This window comes from Podarcis erhardii (assembly GCF_964252035.2).
Source record: "Podarcis erhardii genome assembly, chromosome: 13".
Lineage (NCBI taxonomy): Eukaryota > Metazoa > Chordata > Lepidosauria > Squamata > Lacertidae > Podarcis > Podarcis erhardii.
This window is the reverse complement of record NC_138502.1, coordinates 34,068,475-34,079,616: the sequence shown is the minus strand read 5'-3', so window position 1 is coordinate 34,079,616 and position 11,142 is coordinate 34,068,475. Positions and strand designations below refer to the sequence as shown.

Genomic DNA, 11,142 nt, shown 5'->3' with positions numbered 1-11,142 from the left:
TGCACTTTGACGTGCTTTCGAACTGCTAGGTTGGCAGGAGCAGGGACTGAGCAACGGGAGTTCATCCCATCGCGGGGATTCGAACCACGACCTTCTGATCAGCAAGTCCTAGGCTCTGGTTTAACCCATAGCGCCACCCGTGTCTCGTACATCCAGTTATTTTTCCTTTAAATGTTTTGGGGGGCCCCAAGAGAGCTTTTTAGATACTATGCACCGATATCTAAAATGCATAGCTGTCAACATTTTCCTTTTTTAAGGGAAATTTCCTTATTCCCAATAAGATTCCTCACAAGAAAAGGGAAAAGTTGACAGCTATGAAAATGAGAGACACACAGGCTTAAGTGCTAAAGGGACGTGGGTGGCGCTGTGGTCTAAACCACAGAGCCTAGGACTTGCTGATCAGAAGGTTGGCGGTTCGAATCCCCGCAATGCGGTGAGCTCCCGTTGCTTTGCCCCAGCTCCTGCCAACCTAGCAGTTCGAAAGCACGCCAGTGCAGGTAGATAATTATGTACTCCGTCAGGAAGGTAAACAGCGTTTCCGTGCGCTCTGGTTTCTGTCATAGTGTCCCGTTGTGCCAGAAGCTGTTTAGTCATGCTGGCCACATGACCCAGAAAGCTGTCTGTGGACAAATGCTGGCTGCCTCGGCCTGGAAGCAAGATGAGCTCCGCAAACCCATAGTTGCCTTTGAATGGACTTAACTGTCCAGGGGTCCTTTACCTTTTTTTACCTATGTGCTAAAGACCATTACCATTTCCCAGATTTACAGGGAGAGCCAGGATTGTTTACCCTGGTTCTATTTGATCTGGGTGTGTTGGCTGGGCTATACGGATTGGCTAAGCCCTTTGTCCAAATTGCCTTCTCACTGGGAGCCCCAGTTTAGAGGCGATCAACTCAAAACAGGGGTGCTATCCTGCGTTCATGGAATACTTCTGTGTACCTCAAGCCATCGCCAGCAAAACCACACTTTTTCAGCAAACTCTGCCTTCCTTTGAATGCGCAAACATAAATCAGAGGCTGCTGAAGTGAGCTTGGGGATTCTCATTCATTAAATTAAAACAAAAACCGGAAGCCACAAGTTACAAATCAGAGTCATTTCTTTATTCATAAAATAAAATAGCCACTCAAGCTTATTTACAACCAAGGCACAATGATTCCAGACCTCCAGTACCATAAACAGTGGTAAATTCCAGTGAGCAACAAATATATATATATTTATATACACATAGATATAGTTAAGTACATTCTTAATAATTTAATATACAGCTGGGAAATGAGGGTGGGCAGAGGGCAGAGGGGGTGTGCTCATTCTCTGATATTCAACCCAACCGTAGTTTCCTTAACTGTGATGTGTGGAAGGGGATATTTCAGATTTTCTCTCCCCCTTTTTTTTGCAGCCCAGATCAGTAGTGTCCTTTGGTTCCAACCACACTTGTAAAACAGTGAGGAACTGTGTCTTACGAACAGGTCAACACTTTGGATATTTAGATATGAAACCTGAAAATGGAAACATGCTTTTATAAAGAACCCCAAATCCAGCTTCAGTAAGTTCTCCGAGTCAGACGCGGGCAAGGGACATTTTGAAATGAAAGCATCGCGGACTGAACTCCCATGGGCACCTACTTCTTGGCAAGACAGGCGGCTGTGCTGCCCAATCGCAGAAGCAGTTGCCCTCAAACCCTGCCCCTTTCTGATGCAGAACGTGGAGCATACGAGGCCAACTTTTCCTCAGGATTCAAAATGGCGGCTGGGCAGTGGGGGAGAAGCGGGGAGCAAGTCTCGTTCTGCCTTGCTGTATTCCACTGAAATGCAGGCTGTCCCTACCATCCCATCCTTTCTCCTGAGCACTGAGTAATGTCTGAAACGGGAGCTTTAAGCTTGCCCATTCTTGGCATTCATAAACACCCCGTCCCCATGAACTGGCTGCAGCTGGTCAGTTTTGGGAGAGAGAGACACCCTTATTACTAACACACCTTCCAGGGCCAATTGTTTAGGCCAAGACCACCAGCATCCTGGGGCAGCTAGCGCCTCAGTAGGGCCCATGAATGACACTTCCTCTGGAACTCTTCATTAAACAAAAAACCTGCCCAGGCACTCAAAGCAGCTCTAGTTACCATTTACACTTCACATAATATTCATGGCATTGTGTTCCTGTGGGGCACTGTGAGGAATTAAGTTGGTGGCTAGACCCAGCTCCCCATATTACTTGTAGCATGGTCACCCAGAAGTAAACTAGGAGTGGGCAACTTCCTGGGCCTAACTAGGTCCAGCTTGGGTCCCAATTTGACCCCCAAACTATGCCCACCAGCCGCACCCCTGAGGACATAATAGAGGGGCATTGAAGTGTGCTCCCAGTAGCTCCTTAGCAAGGGGTGTTTGCTCCCAGCACCGATCAGCTGGCAGGTGCTGACTTCAAGCACACTGGGATGAGCTTTGCTGCGGGGCTTGCTAGGTGCTACTGATCAAGCCTGAACTCCACAGCACAGATCCCTTTGGGAAGCATGACTTGAAACCAGCTGATCAGCTGTGACGTCAAGCCCGGCTTGGGTTTTCCTTGGCAATGTAACTCGAACACAAGCCACGCTACGAAAAACGGGTCACCTGATGCCATGGTGATATCTGGTGACTGACAGGTAAGTGGCCTCACCCACCTGTCTGAGTGGGTTGGCGGGAGTGGGGGAACCCAGGATCTGGTCCGCTGGCTTGAGAACAATCCCTGCCCCAGAGGTAAGCCAACTGGGGCTCGCAGATCGAGGAGAGAACCCACCAAAGAGTACATTGCCCAGGGCCTCCTCAGACACAAAGCCTGCCCTGGCATTCCCCAAAGTGCAGAAAGTGGCTTCACATCTTTTCCGACAGAATGAGCAGAAAGGGGTTTCGAAAGGAATCATAATATTTCTGCCCACTCCCCGCCTTTCAAGCTCAGAAGTCTCCTTTGTGCTCCTTAAGAAGCTGGACTGCAGTAAGTAGTAAAAACCACATTCTCTCCCTCCAAAGAATCGTGGAGGGGATACAAGAAACGACATAGTGATTAAAAAAGGATCAGTAGTTTTTGGCATGGTCAGAGCTCCAGTGGCAATACATCCAGTGTTTTTGCGGTATAGCAATATGGAGTTGGGGAAGGAGGCAGCTGAAGCCATAGCACAGGGACTGAAGTCCGTTCAACCTTCTCTCCAAATTATGCTTAGTCTAGGGACGTTCCCACATTACATCCAACAAGTGTACAATCGGTGTATGTAAGTAGCTGATTTGTACATTCATAGTTACTCAAATTCAGTAAGTGTACTGTAAGTCTATCATTGGAGCCAATTCCTAGGGGCTGTGGGGGCTTTGGTCCCCACAATAAAATATATGGGGGGCCGGGCCCCTGCAAAGTTGATTGGCATTCCCATTCAAATGAGGTGTGTGCACTGCATCATATGATCAATTATGCAGGGTGGGGCTTACCTGGGCGCCCACAATATTGTATTCAACTTGGCACCCCCCTGCAGCCTATGCGTGCAACAGCTGAGCTGTACAAATCAACAAGTTGCGTCCAGTCTTTCACACAAACACTTGTACATGTGCCGAGATGGCTTGCGTTGAGTGTAATGTCTATAACAAGGCCCTGGGTGCATGTGTCGGAGGGAAGAGAATTAAGATAGATGGGTGTCATCTTTAGCAAGGCCCCAAAGGAAGGATGTCGGAATCCCTGGTTTGTCAGCGATAAAAAAAATGAACCAAAGGGGGAGGAGAAAGAAAGTGTAAACATCAAAGATAATGCTATCGGCGAAAAGTACACGAAAGCTTGCTTGTTCGCATCTGCATTAGCCAAGCTAACTCACACCATTGCACATGTGACTGTCCATGCACAAGAGGATTTGCACAAGTGTCTGCAGAAGGTGCCTGGTTCAAACCTCACCTCCAGGTGCAGCTGAGAAAGACGCTTCTCTGAAACTGGGCAGCTGCTGCCAGTCAGTGTAGACAATACAGACCTAGATAGACCGAGGATCTGACTCAATACAAGGCAGCTTCCTATGTTTCCAACGTCTGCGTAAGAGGAACCTTCTGGTTGCCCAGTTGGTAGAGTACAAGATGCTCAATCTCAGGGCCCCACACTGGGCAAAAGATTCCTGCACTGGAGGGGGTTTCAGTGTTTCCCAACCTTGGGCCTCCAGCTGTTTTTGGACTACAACTCCCATCATCCCTAGCTAGCAAGACCAGAGGTTAGGGATGATGGGAATTGTTGTTCAAAAACAGCTGGAGGCCCAAGGTTGGGAAACACTGGATTAGATGACCCCCCGGAGTCCCAATTCTACGATTCTATGAGACGGTCTCACCACTAAGCTGGCATGACTCTGTAAGCTGCTGGGATGGGAGTGAGAAGCGTACCTGGGACCCCTTGCGCCCTCGACAAGGAGCTGTGTCTGCGTATCCACTCCCCCCACAAGAAAAAAAGAAATCACTTTAAAGCAATTGCCACATTAGAAATTGCTACATTTTAGAAACCCGTGTACTCAAAAGTGTGTGGAGTGAGGGCAAAGCGAGGAGGAAAGGCAATAATAATAATAATCGTAAGCCTTTGTTCTACAGTGCATGAAGCATGGGGATCTTCTCCTGCGTTTGATCTCACCGCAACAGTGGCAGTGCGTCACATATATGTCACACAGTCTAGTCTCATAGGTGGTTTTTGTGGGAGGACCCTGGGCCTGCATTCCTGGTGGGGGCTGCTTTCACCAACCCCTAGGTACACCTCTGATGGGAGGTGGACTAAGAGCCATTTGGAAATTGCTCCGTGCCTTCTGGAGGGAAGCTAAAGGTAAAGGGACCCCTGGCCATTAGGTACAGTCTTGACCGACTTTGGGGTTGCGGCGCTCATCTCGCTTTATTGGCCAAGGGAGCCGGCGTTCAGCTTCCGGGTCATGTGGCCAGCATGACTAAGCCACTTCTGGCAAACCAGAGCAGTGCACGGAAATGCCGTTTACCTTCCCGCCAGAGCAGTACCTATTTATCTACTTGCACTTTGACGTGCTTTCGAACTGCTAGGTTGGCAGGAGCAGGGACAGAGCAATGGGAGCTCACCCTATCGCAAGGTTTGAACCGCCGACCTTCTGATCGGCAAGTCCTAGGCTTTGTGGTTTAACCCACAGCGCCACCCGCGTCCCTTCCGGAGGGAAAGCGGAGTGTAAATGCAAGAAGCAGTGGTCGTGTGGAACAACAATGGCATCTGAGAAGCCACAGCTGAGAGAAAGAAAGAGAGAGAGAGAGAGAGAGAGAGAGAGAGAGAGATGTCTTTGTGTTTCGGTTACCAAGACAACTTCAACACAGCTGACTTGGGTCGATCTGTCCAGAATGAAGCTAAGCTGATTGTCATACCTCACAGAAATGCTGTCCTCGGGACCCTGGTGGTGGTGTTTGTGGGTGGGGAAATAAATAACTGGTGTAAGTGAAAAAGCTGCCCCTTTGAGCTTTGTATTTCAGGGGGGTGAGGGTAAAGGGACTCAAGCCCAGGTGCCAAATGCAGACCCCTCCAGACTTTCACTGGGACACAGCCTCCCTCATCTCCTCAGTCCCTTTCCTAGCTGGCAGATGTCCTTGAACCAGGATGGAGAGTTAGGAGGCCTCCAGCTTTTGAACACAGCCTGTTGCACAAAGGTGAGAATCGCACCTGTCGCTCTGTCCATTTTTTGCCTCGGGCCCCACCAGGCTGCCCCACAAAGACTGAAAAAGCTTCTCCACCCCTCATCCCAGCAGAGGACATCCCCTCCCTACGATCGCTGCGTCCAGAGAAAGCTCTTGGGTCGTGGTCACCGACCTGGGTCACGTAACTTAGGGTTTCAATAGCAGTTTTGTCGTTGGTTCAACGTCAAGTCCAGAAGGGAGTGAAGCAGCTGGCGAGGGTGGAAGGGGTGGGGGAGAGGAAGTCAAGCATCAGTAGTAACTCCCCGTCTCCTGCCAGCTTGTGACCCACTGCTTCTTGTGCCTCGGAGCCAGGAAGCCGCCGGCCGGCTGGTAGCGCTCCTCCTGCCGGATCCGGATGGCGTGGTATTTGGGCATGATTCGGTAGTAGCGGGTCCGCTTGAAAAAGTTGCACTGTTCGGGGAGAGAGGGAGGGGAAAAGAGATGCATTAGTGGTGGGACACGTTGACCGAAGTTGGGGATTTAAGCAAAGGGACGCTATGGAGAGTACAGGCAAGGCGAAAGAGAAGGCGAGAGGGTAGCGGGGAGGTAGCGGAGAAGGCCAGTTCATCGGACCAGTTTCCTGTGGCGGCTGACAGGCTGAAAAGGCTCAAAATCAGTTTCCAAAATGGAGAAACAAGGGTTTTGTACACACTCTAATCTGCCTCCAGTGGTTTGGGAAGTCGTGTGCACACAGTATTCACCACAACCTGTTTCTGTTTTGTCGGTTCTTATGAAAGGTTGCATTTTGATGTGTCCCTCTGCCCCAAACTAAACCTCTGCCCCAAACCATAGCTGTCAACTTTTCCCTTTTTTAAGGGAAATTCCCTTATTCCAAATAGGATTCCTTGCAAGAAAAGGGAAAAGTTGACAGCTATGCCCCAAACATAGGTGATGCTGTGGTTTAAACCACTGAGCCTCTTGGGCTTGCCGATCAGAAGGTTGGTGGTTCAAATCGCCGCGACAGGGTAAGCTCCCATTGCTCTGTCCCAGCTCCTGCCAACCTAGCAGTTCAAAAGCACGACAGTGCAAGTAGATAGATAGGTACCACTGTGGCGGGAAGGTAAACTGTGTTTCCGTGCACTCTGGTTTCTGTCACAGTGTCCTGTTACACCAGAAGCGGTTTAGTCATGCTGGCCGCATGACCCAGAAAGCTGTCTGTGGACAAACGCCGGCTCCCTCGGCCTGATAGCGAGATGAGCATAGGCGCCGACTCCATGGGGCCTGAGGGGGCCCGAGCCCCCTCAAAAATTATTAGTTATATTATGCTTTGTAAAATCACAAAATTATGTTGGTATTTTTTTATTTTCCTTGTTTGACGATAGTTACCTTTTAAAATACATTCAGTAATGAGTTAAAACAAAGCCACTCCCGATCTAGAGAGGGGGTGGGGTTGCGGGCTCTCGACCCATCAACAATCTCGCGGGGCTGGTGTCAGCCCCGCGAGAAGCGGGGATTCCCCCTAGCTCATTAATATTCACCGCCCACACAGCCCTCACAGGTTCACTTAAGGTCGGGGCAGCCTGGGGCTCGCCCCTTTCGTTCCCCCAGCAGCAGCGGTTTGGAGGTCTTGGGCCCCCCCAATATTTTTTATAAGTCGGTATGGGCCCCCGCCCCCCCAATATTTTTTATAAGTCGGCGCCCCTGGAGATGAGCACCACAACCCCATAGTCGCCTTTGACTGGACTTAACCATCCAGGGGTCCTTTACCCTTTTTTACCTCTAAACCAGCTTCAATCGAAATTGAGAAAAAGAATGATCTCATTATCCCCTCTCATGTGTTGGGAGTAGTTGTTTGCCATAGACAGCCCTAAGGTAAGACTATTTTTGCAGCTTGGGGAGGAAAAGGCGGCAGTGATGTGGCCCGCCATGTTGTTTTCTGAGTGAGAGCCAACAAAATGGTGACTCGGCAACCAAAAGGTTGGTTCAAAATTAGTTCGAAACTTGGTTCAAAGTTTTGCTAATTCTTTTTTATGTTGTCCTTCAGCGGTGGTGTGGCGAAGGCACGATGGATTAAATGGTTTAACACCGGGAATTGCCACTGATCTTTGACACTTGCCATGATTCTATAGCAAAACTCTGTGTGTGTGTGTGTGTGTGTGTGTGTGTGTGTGTGTAACAACTCAAAATATGTGAGGGTGAGCTACCAATCTGGGTATATATTAGAGCACGGTTTCCCAAACTTGGGTCTCCAGCTGTTTCTGGACTACAATTCCCATCATCCATGTCCACTCGTCCTGCTAGCTAGGGATGATGGGAGTTGTAGTCCAAAAACATCTAGAGACCCAAGATTTGGGAAATCCTGTATTAGAGCATTCTCCTGTATCAAAGTCAACTCCCGCCAGTGTCGCCAACTCAGCACCACCTCAGAACGGGTCACTTGGAATGAATGGCCTAGTGAACGGAAAGAAAATTGAGGGTAAAGAGAGAGAAAGAGGAAAGTCCCTTGTCAGAGTGAGGAGGTGCCACCTCAGAAGCCACCTGAAACATAGGTGGTTCTTAAAGCCTAGGAAAAGAAACACATTTGGGTTAGTGAGACGGACAGGTAAAACAAAGAGGCCAGCAGACATGACACCTGGAGACACCTGGGGGAGAGCATTAAGCGCAATTTGTGAGGAACATGCCTTGAAGACAACTAAGAGAGGGAGGGCCTGCAGTGCCTGGTGCTAACTGGTGTTGAGAGGGCTGGTTTTGGAAATCTGGACACCTCAGATGTTGGATGCTGAGAGAAATGTCTGGACAAGGGCTGAGGCCAGATGTGCTTCTCTGCCACCTGCAAATCCAGACTCTTATCTCAGGGTCTTTGCCTTCGATAGTCAGAGTTGGGAGGTGGGAAAGGAACAGGCAGAATTCTCTGCCCCATAGACAACAAGGGTAGGCTCTTGGTTTTCCTACTGGGCACAGCCAATCCAGGGGCTTTGTACTACCTCCCAATCGCAAGGCTCCGTGTTGCACACCTGCAGTTCCTCCTGCGCCGAAAGAGGGCTCTGAAGCAGGAGCACCCACAGTAGCTCATTAGAATAAAGCCAAGGCTTAGGGCCCAGTCACACAGGAGAGTCATAATCAGATTTCCTTTTGAAAAAAGCTTTAAAAAGAGGCAGGGGCATCTCTGAATTTGATCAGAGCAGCAGAGGTGTGGTGGGGATGCTTAACCATTCCTCCCCATACAGGGGCATAGTGTAGTGGGCGGCCAAGGGGGCTGTAGCCCCTGGCACACAATTTTGAAGGGGCGTGAACCAGGCACCCCTACACCCATCCTGCCCAGACACATCAGGGGGGTTGCTGTTCCCAGCTCCCAATTCTTCCCTGCCAAACGCCGGGGGTCTCTGGGCCCCAGCTTGGCCTGGCTGCTAGGTGCACTCCCCAGACTGTGAGTGAGAGTGGATGGAGGGAGATGGGCAAGGGATTCATCTGGCAAGGGCCACTTTGGCCAACTGGGCTCCCCCCTGTGCGGGTGGGCAGGAGGTGCAGCACAGCCCCACTTGCCCCCAGGTGGGGAGTGGCTAAGAATAGTGATTATTGTGGTTATTAGTTGTGCTCTGTGAGTGGAGCGGACGTAAGTTGGCCCGTTCGTTTAAATGGGCCAGCGCTTAGTCCCATATACAGTCAAACTTTGGTTGTCAAACATAATCCATTCAGGAAGCCCGTTCGACTTCTGAAATGTTTGACAACCAAGGCACGGCTTCCGATTGGTCGCAAGAGCTTCCTGCACTCAAGCTGCGTTGGACGTTTGGGTTCCAAAAAACGTTCGAAAACTGGAACATTTACTTCCATGTTGTCACCGTTCGGGAGCCAAAACGTTCGAAAACGGTGCTGTTCGAGAACCGAGGTTTGACTGTAACTCTAACAGTATAAAGTTCACTTTCCCTGAACCAGCACTAGGACACAGCTCTCAACGCCAGGGTCTTGTGGGAAGGATTAAGAAGTGGAGAGGTGGACAGAGACAGTGAACAAGAGGAGTAGACCTGCTGCAAGAGCTTGATTTACCAAGAGACAGGGCCAAGGGGTGGGCAGTTTCCCCTCCCCCTGAGACAGGAGCTAGTAGCTGTCGGTCAGCCGCTTAGTTTCAGATGGCTGGATCTTCATCATGGCTTTCTGGCCCTTGGCCTCGTACATGGCTCGTGTGCTTGCCCGCCGGAAGAAGCCGCACTATGAGGAAGCAGGGGGTCAGAGGTCAAGCACAACAAGGAAACAATGCGCAATGGGTTGGGGAGACGACCAGCTCATGCGTTCCAGCCCCTTTGTTGCAAAGGATATAACTTTTAACATGCAGATGGGATTGGTCTCCTTTTATTGCCAGGCGCCAAGAGTGATAGTTTTGGGGGTTGCCAAATGCACACAATCTGGGGCTGCTGTGGGCTCCTCCGCAAGGCTACAATTCCAAGGCAAAAAAATATCAAGCAGAATTGATAAGTGGGCTGACACCACTGAGAAAATGGCGAATCTGGTGCCCCAAGGATGCCACATGCAGTGGTCAAAACTTCAAGCGTTCCCTTGCATTCACCTGCACAGAACCAAAGGTCAACTTCCATGCTACCCTCTTAAGAAAGGTGCAGGTATATTCATGACCCATCTTGCCTGTAGTGATCTTCCGGAGGAGAGCTTTCCCCAGCAGCCAATACAGGCAACCACAGTTGGAGAGCACTTCCAGGATTCACCTTCTATATTTTGAGCATCTTGGATGCTGAATTTGCAGCACACAAAGATATTAAGCCATAGGGAGGAGCAGGAAAACATCCTCTCGGGCGGTGGTTGTTTTCCTGTGTTCAATTGTCACTAGAGTAAATGAGATGCTTTTTGCCACTTCAGCTGGGCTGGTGAAACTTCCTACTTGAATATGGCCAGTTATTTCTGGGAGTTGGAATGCAACACAGAACTAGTGGAGACTTAGCTTTGGAAGTGCTCTGTAAGCCATGACTGTCTCCACATTTTTAATCTGCATTTGGTACTTTAGGAACAGGAGGTATGAATCCATTTTTTATTTCTTTCTGGGAACCAATACAAGCAGAGGGAGGCTTGAAAACACACATTCCCTCAATGACAAGGTAATGGTTGGAATTGCTCTGGAAAAACAGACCAATTTAGGCTTGCGCCCCGGGAAGGTCATTTTGGTACTGCTAATGCAGCAGTTTGACTTCACCCCTGGAGGTGCACTCCATTGTCTCCTGAGACAGACGGATGCCAACAACTAAGGAATTTCTGAAAAGGGTCAGGCACACAGGCAGTACGCAGCATGCTCCATGCAACAACGAAGTAAACTGCTTAAGAACAAGTTCAGATACCCGCTGGTCATGTAAAGAAAAAGATGGTACCTATTATCATATGTGGTGGGCGTGTAAAATAATAAAAAAATACTTGGAGATGATATATAATGAAATGAAAAAAATATTTAAAATAACTTTTGTTAAAAAACCAGAAGCCTTCTTATTAAGAATTACAGGTACCGAGATACCAAAGGACCAAAAAAGACTGTTTATGTACGCAAC

The 11,142-nt window shown here is 49.4% G+C and overlaps 2 protein-coding genes across 3 annotated transcripts in view; one reads left to right on the top strand and one right to left on the bottom strand.

Moving 5' to 3' along the window:
- Nucleotides 1–6,643, top strand: part of SAMD14 (sterile alpha motif domain containing 14) — a 67,006-nt gene extending 60,363 nt beyond the window's left edge. Inside the window, exon 9 of the mRNA XM_081838071.1 lies at nucleotides 6,548–6,643. Within this exon, the coding sequence (XP_081694197.1) occupies nucleotides 6,548–6,628 (81 nt within the window). The 3' untranslated portion in view covers nucleotides 6,629–6,643. The remainder of the gene's footprint in view (nucleotides 1–6,547) is intronic.
- The window catches only part of ITGA3 (integrin subunit alpha 3), an 88,658-nt gene continuing 82,188 nt past the window's right edge, over nucleotides 4,673–11,142 (bottom strand). The window contains exons 25-26 of one of the 2 annotated variants that reach the window (XR_014150686.1): nucleotides 9,644–9,805; nucleotides 5,931–6,070 (exon numbers count right to left, since the gene is read on the bottom strand). Coding sequence is in view for 1 of the 2 variants with exons in the window: in XM_081837652.1 (XP_081693778.1) it covers nucleotides 5,909–6,070 (162 nt within the window). In the remaining variant the exon portion in view is untranslated. Of the gene's footprint in view, nucleotides 6,071–9,643; nucleotides 9,806–11,142 lie in introns of both variants that reach the window. The other variant, XM_081837652.1, reaches the window with a different exon arrangement.